Source organism: Paramisgurnus dabryanus, chromosome 18, assembly GCF_030506205.2.
Source record: "Paramisgurnus dabryanus chromosome 18, PD_genome_1.1, whole genome shotgun sequence".
NCBI classification, from domain to species: Eukaryota; Metazoa; Chordata; class Actinopteri; order Cypriniformes; family Cobitidae; genus Paramisgurnus; species Paramisgurnus dabryanus.
In genome coordinates, this window is record NC_133354.1 from 2571061 (window position 1) to 2590305 (window position 19245).

The 19245-nt window shown below is 37.0% G+C and overlaps 1 protein-coding gene across 1 annotated transcript; it reads right to left on the bottom strand.

Annotated features, from left to right (window-relative positions):
• Window positions 1-12513: 12513 nt before the first annotated feature.
• On the bottom strand, window positions 12514-18838 carry crhbp (corticotropin releasing hormone binding protein). Its single transcript, XM_065244262.2, has 7 exons — window positions 18678-18838; window positions 17308-17401; window positions 16872-17029; window positions 13660-13870; window positions 13258-13400; window positions 12984-13101; window positions 12514-12898 (listed from the first exon to the last, which is right to left on the bottom strand). The coding sequence occupies exons 1-7, from the start codon at window positions 18762-18764 to the stop codon at window positions 12744-12746; spliced, it is 966 nt and encodes a 321-aa protein (XP_065100334.1). The 5' UTR covers window positions 18765-18838; the 3' UTR covers window positions 12514-12743.
• Window positions 18839-19245: the final 407 nt, after the last annotated feature.

Here is a 19245-nt window from a genome sequence, read left to right on the forward strand (position 1 = left end):
CGTGAGGATGATGAATGTGACGAAGAGCATGACGTTCGTCTCTGTGGGGTTTGCCCTCCAGTGGCATGAGATGAAAGCTCTTATCAGCGCCAACAACGTCACATTGCCTTGAGTTAGTACCAGTGTCTTTCACACCTTTATAGACTTTCACAGCAGGTGCGTTACAGAATATGTGAGAGAGTTTTCATGGAGAAGATAAACGACTGAAAGGCTTTGGATTGTTTAGGATTCCCAAACATGTTTGACTCGGTGTCCATGGGTTAAACACAGAATCCCATTCAATTGTCGTAAGCGGACATCATATCCAGATCCTCAGACACACACACAGGGGTAATGTGTCTGCTATATCAACACAAAAGCTCAAGAGTTTTATACTGCAGTGAATTCTGCAAGAATTTCAGTGTGAACCGAACATTTGCCATAAGATCCCAGCAAGCAATAGCCGCTATTTAACCATCTAGGTTAACTCGATATAATCTGAATTTCATTAAAATAGCTTTTTGTAAGATGACAGTGATTATAGGGTGGTTGGTTTAATTGATTTTTATTTCACTTATGTTTAGGCTATGGTTAGACGTCTATCAAATTTTCACTGACTGCCAAAATATTGCCTTGTTTTAGCCTAGACATCTGGGCTGTGTTTGGACAGCTATTAGATGTCTTTTAAACACAAAATTGCTTGGGATTCTTTCACGAACAAATTTTGTCTATGCCATTCACAGTCTTTTAATAACTCTATATTCTCTGTCAACAATTACCTCATTTGTGTCTATCTGTATTCATCCTGAGCAATTCCTGAGCTGGAGTTTAGGCACAAAACTTTTATTCCCCTGGTGACTCGATGCAGCTTACCACACCGATAAGACTACACAATAAATGTTGCTTCATTCACCGGGTAAGATTAGGATCTGTGTGTTGCTTTGTGCGTGTGTGTGTGTGTTTAGATATACGTGAAGGTGCAGATACAAAAAGCAAACAGGGATAAAAACAACAAAATGCGCATGTCCAAGACTGATAAACACAGATACTGCAGAAAACAAACCTTGTGTCCTGTAAAAACCTGCAGCAGTGAATTTACCCAACTCATCAGGAACATACTGGAATAAAGAAACAAAATCCACATAAAAGTCGGACAAATCACACAAAATTGAAAATGAAATAACATGGTCGTCTTTGATATGGGAACCCAACAAGCAATTTTGCGTTTAAAAGACATCTAATAGCAGTCCAAACACTGCTTGGCCATCTAGGGTAAAACAATGCAATATTTGGGCTGTCAGTGAAAATTAAATAGAAGTTTAATATCGAAGCCCAAAAGTAGTTGAAATAGACACCCAGTCTCTCGGCAAGACACAATGTCCGTGGCACGACTTTTTTTCTGTGACATTTAATGTATTATTTTCTTGTTGTTTTCTATAGTTTGTTTTTTTTTCATTTTTTTTCTATTTGACGCTTGGGGTTGGGGTTAGAATGACTTTCTGTTACGTTTCAGACATCCCAAACCCCAACTTTAACCTCAAGCGAAAATTAAAATCGGAAGAAAAACATGTAGAAACCAATACATAAAATGACATCCTAAGCCTAACCCCAACCCCAAGTGACAATGATTTAAAAATAGGAAAAAACAATGAGAAAATAATACATAAAATGACACAGAAAAGAAAGTCATGGCACGGACACAAAAAAATATTTATAGAAATTCGTGCTGAGTGACACGAAAAAGACATTTATGCTTAATGGCACAACAAAAGGAAAATCGTGTCCTGAACACGAATAAAGTAATAAAATAGTTTGTGACTAACACGACTTACATACACCTTGTAATCACTGTTGACTTTGCTTACATGACAAAATATATCATACACCTCCTACAAAGTATTTTGGTAAAAACGACATGTAACCAAATTCAAGTTTGTTTGTCTTGAGGCGGGTTACTCATAGCTGGACTATATTGGGTCTATAGTTAACCTGAAAATTTATACGTCAGTCTTGCAAAGAAACATGCCCAAATTCAAGTTTCACTCCAAAATAAAATCTGTTTTATGAAGAAAATAAAGCTAATTTATAGTACATGATATTTCATTCAAAAATGAAAATTCTGTCATTATTTACTCCTAATATACCTGTATTAATTTCTTTGTTCTGCTGAACACAAATAAAGATATCTGTAATGAAGCAGGAAACAGAAAAAAATATTACAGTCAATGGTGCTCAAAAACAATTTGGTTCCACTCCTTATCTTTCTTTGTGTTCGACAGAACAAAGGAATTAATGCAGGTTTTGAACAACATGAGGGTGAGTAAATGATGCAGACTGATCTCACGGAAAGTCGTGCTATAGTCACGCAAAATGTGATACATTTATTCGTGTCCATTTGGCACGAAATTTAGTTTTTTAATTGCCTTGCGCACAATTGTCTTTTTCGTGTCACCCACACAAATTTGTAGAAATAGTTTTTGTGTCCGTTGCACAGCTTTTTTTTCACTTTATGTATTGTTTTCTCATTGTTTTTTTTTCTCACCATTGTCGCTTGAGGATGGGATACTTACAATCACTTTCATTTACATTTTTAGACATCCTTACCCAAACCCCAAATCTAACCCCAAGCAACAATGATTTAAAAATAGAAAAAAATGTGAATACATAAAATTACACAAAAAAACAATTTATAGAAATGTGTTTGGGTGACACGAAAAAGACATTCATGCTCAAGGCATGAAAAAAGCAGAATTTTCTGCCATGGACACGAATAAATTAATCAAATTTTGAGTGACTATAACACGACTTTCCATGAGATCATGTTGAAATGATGACATAGACTAATTTTCGTCTTTGGATAAACTATCACTTTAAGATTTTTGCAGTTTTTTGAGTTCTTAAAAGTTAAATTCAATACACCAAATACAACCATTTTGTACAAAGGCTCTACAACAGTGGCGGCCGGAGACTTCTCTTCCGAGGGGCACGAATTCAAAATATGTGTTCGTTGCATCATGTGAACCATGTGCATCATGCATCTTGTCAGAAAACGAGCCTGCCGCACATGCGTCGAAAGGATTTATGATAAAAGAGACGCTCACATTACCAAAATACCCACAAGACACTAACTTAACAGTAAACTCTGATTACACATGAGATTATGCGAGTATCTGGCAAACGCAAGCGTCACTTTTATCAGAAACCCTTTAGACCCGTATGCAGCAGGCTCTTATTTCGACAAGATGCACATGGTTCACGACGAGACACACACATGACGGGCTAAATATAAAATACTATAGCATTTTTGAAGAATTTTTTTACCATAAAGTAGCCATATTTTGGAATGGCATATAAATATTACATTACAAATATGTATATGACCAGACAGAAGTTTTCTTTCACCATGTGTGAATATCTCCCTTCACATGCAAATAAAGTTTAAAATAAACGTTTCAGTACAAGTTCCACGAATGCACTTGAATCGAAGCCCTTAATTATAGACAGCGAGCCAAATCTTTTCTACTTTACTTCCATTTTGAGAATTTAATAAACCCGAGACTTTGTAAAACAGCCTTATTTTCAACAGCAGCAGTACAAAGACTTCTGATTGCTTCGTTTCAATCCATCATCTCAGTCTTCTGAATCCATTATGCAGACCTGCAAACAACAATATCTTTACATGAGCTATGATTGCGCTGTGTACGTGACATCATTAACCTTCATCATAGCGTCACAGTGTTAGCATTAGCATGAATTGTTCCAGCCTGATAAACAGGATACAGGTCATTAGCCTAATCACACACACAAATAAATCCAGCTTTTCATCTCCAGCCCGTTCTCATCTTTGTACCGCTCCTTCACGTGTTTCTGTTTTGTGGCGTAAGGGTCTCCCCGTCATCAATGAGACCTGTGCTGCATTTCAAAATTGCTCCTTTACAATTGACTCTTCTTTGAAACTAAGTCTTTCATAAGACAGATCTAGGGCCAAAACAAGCTGAAACGATGTTTTGCTACATGCAAGTATTGTTATATGAGAGGACCCTTTGATCTCAGGGCCTAGAGTTTTCACAAATATAGTTAAAGGAATAGCTCATGCAAATATAAAAAAATCTCTCATCATGCCATCCCAGTTGCCTATGTCTTCCTTTCTTCAATTTCTTTCACCAATGTATCATTTTGCTTTAGAAGTATATGGAGTCATTTTGGTTACTTTAATGATGGATGTTTGTGCTTTCTGGAGCTTCTCCATGTTGAGCTTCATATAAAAAGAAACTGAAGAAATGAAGTTTGGCACAAGGGTGAATTATGAAAGAATTTTCATGTTCGGGTGAACCTTTCCTTTAATTCACAGAAGCATGTCAAATGTGGTCATTTTTGGATCTCTAAAGAACCTTTGAGTCAATGGTTCGTAAAAAAAAACTTGGGTCCCCAGCGCTTCTATCAACCAAGAAAACAACCCAGTAAATTTGTTTTGGTGAACCATTCTCTGTGGAAAAATTAGGTCATTCAGATTTCGCCTGTTTTGTGAATTTCAAAAATATGCCCCTTAATCTGTACTATTCAACCACGGCACTGCCATTTAGTGCAGAGAGAAAGAGAGAGAGAGAGAAATTGACAGCACAGTTGAGTTTTAATTTCAACAAACCACCATCCCTGCTGAAAAAACCAGCATACCAGCAAGACCAGCATATGTTGTGTTTTGGTGCTGGTTTTCTAGTGAACACCAGCTAAACCAGCATCAAACCAGCATCAGCACCAGCATTAGCACCAGCTAAACCAGCAACAAACCAGCATTAGCACCAGCTAAACCAGCATTAGCACCAGCATCCCATGCTGGTCATACCAGCATATGTTGTGTTTTGGTGCTGGTATGCTGTGACCACCAGCTAAACCAGCATAGACCAGCATAATTCCCATGCTGTTTTTTTCAGCAGGGATCATTGCAATCAGTGTTTGCATTTCATTAGCTCTTTTGCATTTAAAAGTGCCATAGAATAAAAATCTGTATTTACCAATCTGATCTCACGAATTTCCGTGGGATAGTCACAGCATTCTCACGAATCTCTGCATTTTTTTTCGTGGCCCTACCATGGGCTGTCTTTTTCCGTGGCATTCTCACGGATTGGTTACTCAACTGTTTTGTCCTATTTACTTACCATTGTCGCTTCGGTTTAGGGTTAGATTTACATAAAATGACATCCCTACCCAAACTCAACTCTAACCCCAACACCAAGCGACACTTGTTTATAGATTAGAAAATATAAAATAATAAATCAGAAAAAATAGTATAAACCAATACTTAACTCTTTACCCGCCAGCCTTTTTAAAAAAAGTTGCCAGCCAGCATTTTTCATGATTTTCACAAAAGTTTAATGCCTTCCAGAAAATGTTCTTCTTTAAATATATTAACACCTCTCTAACATGGGTAGGTTTCTTCAAAAACACCCAATTTTGAGCAAAAAGCTGAGATAATTCCATTTTTGCGAAGGACTATTCATAGAGATCAGATGCAGAGCGATCTTTAAAACATACACGGAGTTCTTTCTCTTTCACGTGAGGCGCTACTTCCGGGTTGTATAAGTTGCGGAAGTGCGCCACCTGGTGGATAATAGCGGTATTGCAGAAAGACGGACTCTCGTCATTAGCGGGGAAGCGTTTTCTCTTAATTGACGAGATATCTCATCAATGGCGGTGAAAGAGTTAAAGTGACATACTAACACAAACACCAAATCTAACCCTGAACCAAAGCGACAATGGTTTGAAAGTAGGAAAAAGCAGTTGAGTAACCTATCCGTGAGAATGCCACGGAAAAAAAGCAGAGATCCATGAGAATGCCACGGAAAATGGGCTAAAAATTCCGTGACTATCCGACGGAACTTTGTGAGATCATGTTGCAACCGACTGTGACGTCACAGGTCACGTCCGGGTGTACACCCCCAACATTAAATTACACCTTAAAGGTGCCATTTGTAATAATTGAGGTAAAAGATTTAAAAAAATTAGCTACATACATCAAAAGAATGAGAAGAAATAAGGGCAAAGATATCATTAAAAAAATGACAAGGTATAGTGCTGCAGAAATATCAATCTGAATTAGCATGCTAAATTACTAGCTACAGCCCGACCAGTTTCGACCATGGGAGGCGGAATGCGGGCCACGCACATAACCGCCAGCCAAACTGCAATACACGAATAAGTCGCTTGTGTGGGAGTACAGCCCTCTACTTCTACCGCTGCGTCCGAAAACTAAAACAGCTGACTTGTTGGCTTAAGATTCATGAAGGCAGCTCAGAGAAATGCAATTCGGACAGCCATGGATTCGGACATGCCTTGATGCCTTCCTGCTTTGCAATAGGGGTTTCGGACGTATTTCAGTTCAGGGAAGAGAGCGGAAGAATGGCTAAAGCAAGAGACATTTACCACTACCAAAACCATTCGCTGCAGGGAAAAAACGCACTCGGAATCACAAATAAAATATGATAAATAAAGTTACCGAACCAGAGTAAATACTGGCAGTGCTTTTCATCGCTGGAGACAACTAGTGGACATGAAAGAAATGAGGTTCGACTCCGAAATGACAACATTTCTTTTTTCGATTGGTAAGTAAGATGCTGTTAGTATTTCGCTAGAACTTCACTTATAATAGGCATTGTGATAACCTATGCTCAGCTTGTACATGAACTACGGCTTTGTGCAGTAAATGTGGCTCCATCTGAAAGCAGCTGATGGCGATTCACTTTTAATCAAGAAACCGGCTTCACTGACGAGAAGCGCAATGACTATCGCATGCAAATTATTGCGCATCCTTAGCTGTTAGCGTTTAATAGTTAGCTCTACCCACGGATCCGATCCGGTTTTCACCCGTTATCTACCAAGCTGATGCTAAAATGTAACATTATCTAAGAAGCTTGAAATGTCTTCGATTATAATGAACACCAAATGGACGCACGAAACGTAGCGGAAAACATTGCAATTTTTTGTGACTAATGATAACTTAGTTGCTAATGTAAATCAAACTTGATATATGCTGCTAAATTTGCAGCTGCTAAATTAAAATAGAGCAACTCACTTTTCTGGAGGTATACTGCCCCCGTCTGTTTGGAGTGTGGAGTATGAATTGATTTTTTTTTGGGCGGACATGTTAAATGGTCCCTTTAAATTAATAACAAAGTTGTTAAAATGCTAAAAACAAAGTCGTGACTGCTGAGTTAGCGCCATAGGTATGTACACTAGATGTCGCCTTGGCTACGGCAGTTCATTGGACCGAATGCGTCAACTAGAGCCGCCATCTTGAAACAGGGGAACCCCGCATCAGCATCATTGTAGGCAATGGTGTAAAAAAAATTAAATCACCATAAATCGTCATGAACGCGATTTTCTTGGTTTTCTTTTGGTTCGTTTCAACAGTCAGACATGTATTTAGCATTTAGTCCAGGAAAAAATAAAAGTTTTGATTTTATGAAAATTTACTTTTTCTAACTGTAATGCATAGCGCTAGTAGCCCTAACACCCATACGCAGCACAAAAGTCCGGCATCGTCCATGAGTTCGAAGTACAGGCGGAGATAGCAGCTTTACCTAGCTACTTCCTATGACAAGACCCCTGTTCTAAGATGGTGGCGGTTTTGACGCATGCTCGGAGCCCCAAGGCGACATCTAAGCCGTTTCTCAATGTCAAGGATATTTCCTTGGCAGGACTAGTCCTTACAAGTCACTTCCTTCAGAGGCTAGGCGAGGCTCCTGTTAAGCATTCAAAGAACACGTTAAATGGAACAGGCTAGCAAGTGCACGTCATTGTGTCATTGCGTGATTGAAAGGGTGCTGTGCGCATAGGATTGTGGGTGATTTCAGCGCATGAAGAGCGCGAAGGATACAAATATGCGTCCTTTCCTGTATATGGGATATTTCTCAAACGAGGATCCTCGACATTGGAACAGTCCTTTGACGGACGTCGATGACGTAGCATCCTCGAAATTCTGGCTTCCGAGGATCCTACCTTGACATTGAGAAACGGCTATAGTGTATATATCTATGAGTTAGCGCTACATGCTACTTAATGCTATATGCTAGGGTTTAGGCTAAAGTTAAATTATTGCTCTCTGCATGGTAGACATTTAAAAACCCAACAACAAAACAGAAACTGTTTCTATTAATATAACAACTTACTAAACATTAATAAGTCTTAAAATCAAAAATTCATAAAATAACCCTTTATTTTGATATTTACTCCCTTCAGTGTCATGCAACGCATGGGAACTGGAAATCCCTGCCTAGTTTTAGCTTGCTTTAATACAACACAAATTATCCATGTGGTTCCAATTTAAATGAGTCATGTTCATAAAGTTTGATTTAAAACACATTTGATATGCCTAGAAACCAATTAATATTTTTAATTTAAACCAAAAACAATATTGTAATGGTTTAAATGAGCAAATATTAATTATGTTTAATTGAATTAGGGTCAGAATATTTGTTTCAATCATTAGCTATTAAAAGTCTGTAGTCTAAAAATTCCTAATCTGATTGGATTTCTGACTTCCCATCTTATTCTTTTTCGTCTTTTTAAGAAACTGATGTTGAATGCTTGTGTAGCACATTCAATTAATACTATAAAGTATAGCTATGCATTTATAGCAAAACGGGTGTAAAAAGATTTACCGTATTTTCCGGACTATAAATCATCCCACTTTTTTCATAGTTTGGCTGGTCCTGCGACTTCTAGTCAGGTGCGACTTATACGTCAAAATTATTTCATATGAATCAAGAGAAACCATTACCATCTAAAGCCGCAAGATTCCGCTCTATGCTGCTCGTGTATTTATGTAATTCAATGGATTCAGTGATGCGGAATATCTTCTGGACCTTTTTGAACTTTATTTTGGCTTGTCGTGTTAATTTAGCCTATTCAGCCTTCCAGATATGTTCGATATGCTATTGTGTTAGGTAAATAAATATTAACGCGACGTATAGTCCAGTGCGACTTTATATATGTTTTTCCTCTTCAAAACGCATTTTTTACTGATGTGACTAATACTCCGGAGGTACTTATAGTCCGGAACATACAGTACTTTAATACACAGAGAAGAATGCTAGGTTGTTTTAATATCATTGGGTGAAATGTGAATATTTTCTGCTTTTATTTAACCCAGTGGCTGGGTTTGTCCCTTTTTGACCCAATGCTTATATAGTATAGGATAGTTCCCATGAGATTGTTCTCTTCAGATGTTTCCTGCTCAACCTGATGACTTCATAAACCATTGGGCCGTAATGAAACGCTTTGTAAATGCTCTTGTACGCCAGTAAAACTATCCTATGACTCATTGTCAATTTCTCTGTGTATTCATCGAACAGGCCCACGTGGGACAGAGGTGGTGTAATTTCCAGCAATAGCTGATTTCTCTGTGATGTGCGCAGTAGGTGACAAACACAGCTGTTCTTATCCTGTATGCCTCCTGCTGGGAGTCTCGCTTCATTATCAATTATCTTGCTAAACTCTCTCTGGAGCGTGTGGTTCCGACCGGGATAATATGAGCTCCAACCTTTAATCAAGCGTGAGGTGACCCATCTCATCAAAAACCTGCGGTGAGACACGTAGTTAACACGTACGCACGCACTTTATTCATAAGACAGTCGGTACAAATGCATAACACAATGTATAGTAAAACGACAGCTATGTTTTGGGTGTGAAATTCAGTGTTTAAACATGTGGGAAATGAATTTTGAATGGAATTGTAATGATGCAGATGATCTTTTTTCAACGCAATCTCATGGCAGTTCGTACACAAGGTGTCTAATTCGGATTAATAATACATAGTTTTTTACGATTTGATTTTGCCCTTGATGTTGGGGCAACATGATCTCACAGAAAGTTAAAAATTTTCATTAGTTTATTCGTGTCCATGGCACAAAATTCAGCTTTTTTCATGCCTTGAGCACGAATGTCTTTTTATAGTTTTTCATGTCTGTGGCACAGCTTTCTTTTTCATGTCCTTTTATGTATTGTTTGTTTCCTTTTTTTTCTTCTATTTTTAAATCACTGTGGCTTGGGGTTGGGGTTAAATTAGGGGTATGGGTTAGGATGTACTTTTTATGTATTGGTTTTTATATGTTTTTCTTCCACTTTTAAAACTATTCTCGCCTGGAGTTGGGGTTAGAGTTGGGGTTTGGGTTAGGATGTCTAAAAATTTAACAGAAAGTGATTCTAACCCCAACTCCAAGCGACAATGGTAAGAAAATAAGAAAAAAACAATGAGAAAACATTACATAAAATGGCACGAAAAACTATTCATAGAAATTTGTGACACAAAAAATACATTCGGTCACAAATAAATTAATAAAAGTTTTCGTGACAATGGGACTATAACACAACTTTCCGTGAGATCAGTCTGTGTTGGGGTTAGGGGTAGGGTTTCATTTTTTTTTTTCTTAAATAATTCTATGTTTTTTGTGCGATTTATCTTAAACAAATTTTTATGAATTAGCCAACTCGTATAAATTTCTGTCATTTTCATTAATTTCCAGCAGGGGTGTGTGTGTGCGTGTGTGTGTGTGTTTTATTGATTGTTGAATGGGAGTGGCGCAGCGTCATGTTGTGGAAAGTGGAGTTCAGGCTATTTAAAGGGACATTCCACCTTTTTTTTGAAAATATGCTCATTTTCCAGCTCCCCTAGAGTTAAACATTTGATTTTTACCGTTTTGGAATCCATTCAGCTGATCTCCGGGTCTGGCGCTACCACTTTAGCATAGCTTAGCACAATCCATTGAATCTGATAAGACCGTTAGCATCGCGCAAAAAATAACCAAAAAGTTTTGATATTTTTCCAATTTAAAACTTGACTCTTCTGTAGTTACATCGTGAACTAAGACTGACGGAAAAATTTAACGTTGTGATTTTCTAGGCAGATATGCTAGGAACTACACTCTCAAACTGGCGTAATAATCAAGGAATTTGCTGCTGTAACATGGCATCAGCAGGCGTAGTGATATTACGCACTGCCCGAAAATAGTCCCCTTTGTTACTTTCAACAGCAGGGGACTATTTTCAGGTAGTTTTAAATTGGAAAAATATAGAAACTCTTTGGTTATTTTTTAGCGCGATGCTAGGTCTAATCAGATTCAATGGATTGTGCTAAGCTATGCTAAAAGTGCTAGCGCCAGACCCGGAGATCAGCTGAATGGATTCCAAAACGGTAAGAATCAAATGTTTAACTCTAGGGGAGCTGGAAAATAAGCATTTTTTTTTTTTTTTAATGGAGTGTCCCTTTAAGGCAGGTGGAGGTGCAGGCCTCTGCAAACCAGAATAAGAGGAAAAGACAAAGCTAACGTGAATCATTAGTTATAAATAATAATGATAATTGTCAGCCACAGGCTTGAATTCATAATAGAGTAAAAACGTAAAGCTGAGTGCCTAATACCTCTTTTCTTCTATAGAAATGACATAATCACACATCTGAAAGGGACAATTATCGTAACTATAAGCTGACTTCTCAGTGGTTTAAATGTTTATGATTTTTCAAATGTGGAAATTTGATTGCTTTTTGTTTGCTAAAATGATGAGCAAAGAAACCGTGGAAGGCAATAGCTGTAAATATCTGAAGTGATTTGATATTTTACCCTGCCAACATAAATCAGTGTTGATGTTCTCACGCAATCATTGCTTTCTGATGAATGATGACATTGTGTAAGAAAAATTACAAAGAGTGAGATAATTGGATGACATTTTCTTAGACGTGCTTCCGTTTTTAATCCCAAATGAAAGTTGTATTGCTCCGTGGTATAGCTCATGAGATTTGAGCTCTCGGGTTTGTGTCATTTAAGTATCAACTTAGCCTGAGATGTTTCTCCAGAAATGACTAGGAATGAAACACAAGATTCACAGCTGTAAAGTTAAAAAAGATTTTAAACGTAAAATAATCTGGATTGGGGTAAATTTGCAAAGAAATTGTAATATTGAAATCTTCAGTAATATTGATTTTTGATTGCAGAGTTCACAAATCTGAGCTCAGTTTGTGACATGAGATATCTCTACTGAACCTCTAATAAATAAATTTGTGTGATTTTTTTTATTTTATTTTTTATTAAAGGTTTACTTTTGATCTCCGTTTAATTTTATTGATGTCTCTGAGTTTTATTGAAGTGAGATATAAAAGAGATCTCATCTTTCATGGGATAATAACACAATTTCTCTGCACAAACAATAATCAATTTAAATCTACATGTAAAATGTATGTGTTTATATTTACATTTCTTTATAAAGTAGAACACAAAGTATTTTGTGAGCTTCATCATATTTTGCTGCTTCTTACAAAAGATGTGGATACTTTTAATGTTGGTGTCATGTTTGACGGTTTCATCTATCAAAAGGAAAATTGTAACCAGAATTCAATTTGCTCATGTTAACTGATTTTATTACAAAACTTCTTAAATACAGATAAATAAATAGACAGTTACATTTGTTCATACATACTGGATTTTAATACTTGTGCGGTACCTCTTAGATTGTACTGTAAGTGTCCAATAAAACCAATAAAACAGCTAATGTGCACCAACACAAGTATATTTTATTTAACGTCAGTCACAGATTTTACACGTTTATGATATTAAAAAGAACAGAGGGGTGAAATTAAAAGATGAGCCAAAAATAAATAACTTTGTATGGAAAATATACAATAAGGGCCCGAAGGCTCTTAAATATCAAAGTCAAGTTGGTTTGGCACTCCTCACCCCCTAACATAAGAAGGGAAGAGAAAGAGAAACAGAACGGTCTTATGCTCTTAAACAAACATCTTCAACACTGTTGCCCTTCATTTTCTGAAGTTCTTGGTGTCCCAGTAGCCGATATTGGAAACTGACTCGATTTACAAACTTTCCACTCGACACCATTCTGACCACGGTGTTGTCACATCCAACCTTCAGTTGAGCTAAGGAGAAGAAAACATGGAGTAGTTAAATAATTATGACAAAAACAGGAATGCTGAAATAAACAATAAGAAAGGGATTTCTCACCTGGTCCATTAAATGAGTAGCAGATATCTGCCATGGGAAACATCTTAGATGTGTCCATACCATTTCCACCCAGAAGTTCAACAAAGTCTCCGGAATTTGCGCAGCCGAGGATAGATCTCTGCGGGGAAAACATTTCATCATTTTATGTACAAAATGGGTTTATGAACAAAGAAAATAGGAAACAGGTCTTAGTTATTTCATTTTTAAGTGCTTAATTCTGATTGGTTGGCATCACCAATTTACACTTCAAGACCATTCCTAGACTCATGCTCACCTTCAGATCATTGTGCTGGCCGAGACTGAGTTCTCCGATCTGGATCTCCGCTGGATAGATTATAGAGAAACTGCAATTCCTGTGCTGCTGAGGAATTACCATAGTAAAACTGCCTTCTGGGGTCTGAGAGACAACATTGCAGGCTAGAGAGAGAGAGAGCGAGACAGATAGTTAATGCTCTGTATGGGTCCTGACCTAGACATTTGACTTATTGTACTGTACATTATTTGTATGTGATCGGCTAAGAGTTGAAATGTTTATGATCTTGGCGATATTAGCAACAGTGGTCACATAAATTGCAACAGTTTCCTTCCAAACACTTTTCGATTGATACATTGTTTCTATTCGTATGTCAGCTTAAATATTGTTTTTGTATTGTTGTTGTATCATGCGTGTACTTACGGAACGGATTGATGAGTTTGCGGAACGTTATTGTAAAGCCGCTTCCTGATTGGTGGAGCCTGAAGAAGAGCATAGCGACATTCTGAGAGGACCGTACCATTGGCTGAGCCGCTCCAGTGTCGCAGTAATCCGAGTAACGCTCGTACAGAGGAAGAGGATGATCTTGCGAGCTTGGAAACTTTTCACCCTTCATCACCCAGCCATCAAATACCTTAAAGTCAAATACAAGATCTCGAATCAATGCAAGTCCGCTTAAAAAGTTATCTACATCAGTTCAGCTTACAGTGATAGTTTCACATTACTGAAATGGTACACTGCAAAAATTATTTTCAAGAAAAATAATTCTTAGTTTTTTTGTCTTGTTTTCAGAAAAAATATCTAAATTAAGATGCTTTTTCTTGATGAGCAAAACGACCCAAGAAAAAAGTCCAAATTTTAGACGAAAAGATCAAATGTAAGTGATTTTGTGCATAAAACAAGCTAAAAAATCTGCCAATGGGGTAAGCAAAAAAATCTTGAACATTTTTCTTAAACACTTAATTCAAGAAGAAATCAAGAAAACATTGCTTACCCCATTGGCAGATTTTTTTTGCTTGTTTTATGCACAAAATCACTTAAATTTGATATTTTTGGTCTAAAAACAAGACTTATTTTCTTGGGTCGTTTTGCTAATCAAGAAAAAGTATCTTCATTTAAGAATGTTTAGATATTTTTACTGAAAACAAAAAAATACTAAGAATTTTTTTTCTTGAAAATCTTTTTTTTTTGCAGTGTACTCTTATTTAAACTGTGTACACCATAATGTCTAAATTTAACTCTCTAATCTGAGTGGTTTATTATAATTCCCCTGAGGTAAACGCTGCTCGAATTCAGTTTCAGTTCACTTGAGCTCGCTAATGAGTTCAATTTAATTTCCACTCATATCTTTCTGTTTCATTGAACAGGAATTAATTCAAGTTCAGTTGATTAACATCAATAATATTTGATTTGTCAGTCCAGTTCATTTACATTTGACCACAGTTACACAGACATAAATCTGCTTGTGCTCCTGACCAAAATAGTAAATCTGTAATGACTTTAGTCATAGTTTTGTTTCGCTTAATTTGATGTTGTGTAATCCATCTACACATGCTTGCTTTTTTGTAGTGTTTGTTTCAAATCTAAAATGACATCACAGACTTAATCTGGTTTAGGGTACAGTACACACTTATATGTGACCCTAGACCAGTGGTTCTCACCTGGGGAGATGATGCCAGGGTGGCCCCAGTTTTATGATATTTTATAAAATGCATAATTTTTTCATAATTTCTGTGTAATTAAACCTCAGAAAAATAAGACTACTAATCAAAAGCACTACATTGTATAATTTACATTTCTTTGGGGGGACCACGAAGCGATGCACCGTACAAAAGTTTGAGAAGCACTGCCCAAGACCACAAAAAAAAATAAGATTTGAAATTGAGATTCATCTGAATGACGAATAAATAAGCTGTCCAGTGATCAAGGCCGCCTTAATGCACGGGCTAACCTGGGCTGAAGCCCAGGGGCCTCCCAAGTTCAGGGGCCTCCCAAGTTCACGTTCATATTGTTTTGTAACTTGTCAGGTTATCTGTCAATCACTCTAACTGCACGTTACATGGCTGCTGATTGGTCTGTGGTAACTTACCGTGAAATAAAATATCAGACGTAACAGATTTTTCTATTCCGCATAATGTAATTAAGTGCGCGTTGTCAACTTGGCATTCCTGCATGTTAGACTGAGTGTGACAGAGAAACGGGAAATAATCCACCAACAAATGAAAGAGTAATTTCTGAAATTTCATAATAAGCACTGAGGTGCAGGTCTCTCTCTCTTTCGCGCGCGCGCTCGCTTTCTCTGTGTTCGTGCAACTGAGTCTCTGGCATGCAAAAGTCTCTCCAACTGTGCGCAAGATACTGTGCCGCGGCCGCCAAATAAAGAAAGGAGTTCCCGCACATAATGCTGTTAGTTGTTATAAAGTTTAAGTTTACTCGCGTTTACATCAGTGACGCGTGCGCAGCTGGAGCGCTGTAGTTTGACGCGACGTTAGCTCACAGTACACACATCTGTTGGTTTAGAAAGATGACGCAACGGTAAATGTGCAAGTCAAAGCGCGACAAGACCATCTCAAATGATCATCCCCTGATCGCACCATTCATATTTATTATCTCCTTATCTAAAGATCTTATATACAGGTATGTTCCCTGTCTGTTTTGTGCATATTCATACGTGTTCGTTTTACATGCGTAGTATGCATAAATACTAAATACAATTTATACTATATCTTCAATAGCCTACAAAATAAATAACTGATTAAAAAAACAAGATTCTGTTTATAAAGACTTATCTTTTGTTAACATTAATGCATTTTCACTTTAAAACTAACTTTAAATTCTTATATTTTTAAAACTGTGCTGAGCATTTAGTTAATGAGTGGCAATTTTCTGCAAATGTGTATATTCCAAAAACTATATAAACATAAAGCTTATAAACATATATACTCTCACACATTTTTGTTTTATTTTCAACACAAGTTCCTGTGTGTGGTTGTTAAATAAAGTGTCTTGTGTTTATGCTCAAGTGGGCTCAGTGATATGTTAATAAACATATATGGATATTATGGTGTTTTCTGGGTCAAAGAGGGAAAACTCACTGTTTTATGTATTGAAAGAAACTAATGCATTATTTGATGTAGATTACCTAGATATTACATTTTAATTAGACTATAAATTGAGGGTATGGGGGGCCTCCAAAACCTCTCAGCCCCAGGGCCTCACATTAGGTTAAGGCGGCCCTGCCAGTGATGTATGGTTTGTTGGGAATGGGATAGGACAATATTTAGTTGAGATACAACTATTTGAAAACCTGAAATCTGAGGATGCAAAAAAAATTTTTTTAGAAAAGTTGTCCAAATTAAGTCCATATTACTAATAAAAAATATTTTATATATATATATTTATGATAGAAAATGGACAAAATATCTGCATGATATTTAAATCCTAATAATTTTTTCATGAAAAAAATAAATTATATTGTTTGCTTTTGCTACAAATATATCCTTGCAACTTAAGGTTTTTTGATCCAGGGTCACATACAGGCAATCATTGCATTGGTGCAGTCATGTTAAGATAAATACTCCTGTGCACTATAAATGATGTGCTTTAATTGTAAATGTGTATGTGTGATCATTCACCTTTATAAAATCGCCTCCTCTGCAGTCGATGTTGACAGAATCGTACTCAATACTGATGATGTCGTTGGGCTCCCCGATGAAGAACACAGCGCAGTTTAACTGTGGTCGCTCTGCTGTAAATGTAAACTGCCCTTCTATAGCCACCATATCCAGACATCCTGATAGATAAAAAACAGCAAAGGGTGGATTTTAGAAAGCTAGGAAAAAAAGTGCCTTTGAAAATAAATATACACAATGTATCAGCACATTGCATATTGTATCAGTTAAGCAGTCAAATTATAGGCTATATATTAAAACAATTATGGAAGTAACATCAGTTGTAGTCAGGTCAATTGAATTTATTTTCCCTGACGTCTGTGAGGTTTTGGCAAATGAAATCCCACAGGGTTGTTTGGGATTAATGAGCTGGTTGTGATACAGTTCTCTTGTCACTTACTGAGCGCTCGGCGGTACACAAACTCTTCAGGTAACTCTCTCTTGAGTTCAGAACTCAGCAGCGACAATAATCCTTCCGGACTCATCTCATTATCCTGATCAAATAACAAGATACAATACATGAGATGAAAGACTGAATAAAAAAGAAAAAGGGTGAATTAGTTATGAACACCATTGTGTTAGTTTTGTTGTGGAAATAAGAGAAGAAATAAGCCATCTGGATCCTCAGCTCAGTTGCAAAAAATCTCTTAAACTCTTAAAAAGAAAGGTGCTTCACAATGCCATAGAAGAACCTTTCATGTCTAAATGGTTCTTTAAAGCACCTTTAACATCTGAAGCACCTTTCTGTTTTAGATTATTGATTACTTTAGATTATAAAAATGCATAAAGAAATGGTTATTTGAAGAACTTTTGACTGAAAGGTTCTTTGAGGAACCAAAAAAGTTCTTCTATGGCATCGCTGTGAAGCATCTTTTAAGCACCTTTATTTTTAAGAGTGTAATAAGAGTATTGTCACTAATGGTCTTGCTGCAAATTTCGTCTGCTGGTATAACTTTTAGTATTCGGAGACGGTATGATTCAGAGTTTTACACTGGTGCTTGATTCTTTGTGAAGTAAAAATTTTAACTATTTTTTATTAACTATTTTTAGTAAAAAGTTTCATTACTATTTATAGCTTAAGAACCGGTGCATTGTATGCCAAGGCACTAAAAAAAGGTATTTTTGTGAAACTCAGATTAATTTTGGAAAAATCTTTTTTATTTTTTTTATAAAATACATGTATTGGGAAAATAAGAGAAGAAAAAACCATTTGTATGATGTTTAGACTGCTGCTATTTTTAAAAAAGGCCCCCAATTTTTTTGTCAGATTGTGTGGTTCCTTAAAGAACCATTAACATCCACAGAACTGTTCCACAGAAAGCTCTGTTTAGTGAAAAACATTTTACAGACTATACAAAGTTAAGAAAATGTTGATCTTTTAAGAAACAACTTTGGCTTCTTTGGAGAAACAACATTTTTAAATTAATTCTTAATGGTTCTTTGTACATTAAAATCATAATTTGTTATTAATCCGTTTACAGCTTCTTGGTTGTTTTACGCACATGTAGATTTTACAACTCCATAAATTCAAAGCCTTTTGGTTCCTACTTCTATACTTTGATATATTTTCTTATATCATGTATCATTTTGTTTAAAAATATATAGAAAGAGAATATGCACCAAAGGTACAATTTAAAAATATTCCTACATTATAATACCCAAAATCCAATAAGCACGCATATACTCCTGTCACAATCAATAATACACACCCTTCAAGTCGTGCACGTGTACAATAATGTTGTAGAAAGTGTGCAGGTGTCTCCGCCTCACCTGTATGTCCAGAAAGCGCGCGTGTCCTCGGAGAGCCGTGACGCTCAGCAGGAGGAAACACAGCTGCGCGCGCGAGGTGCCCGACATCTCCGTGCCGTCTGTCCGCGTGGATGTGAGCAAATAAGAGAAAACTACCGAGAGCTCCCACCCCGACTGCTGCTTTTATACCCCCCTCGTAGCGGAAGGGGGGCTGTCCGTGTAGATCAATTGACACGAGAAATTTGCGTGATCGTGACGAGGACTGGAGAGAGAGAGAGTGAAAGTGAGAGGGAGAGAGAGAGCGCGCGCGCTAGGATTGCCGTGGCATGACGGATGCGGATGCCTCGTGCCTTAACTCCTGATGAGAGACTCCAAGTACGCATCCAAGACAACATACACACCCGTTCGTTTCATTTTATTGTAAATCATCTCTAGTGAAAGTGAGCTCAGCTTCTCCACAGTTGTGAAAAGATTTGACTCTTAAAAGTACTAAAGGTTATTTGTGGGGCTGTGTGGTTTCACAAGAACCTTTAACATCCATTCAGTTACACAAAAGTACTTAGTAAAAGTGGAAAAAGGTTCATCAGAC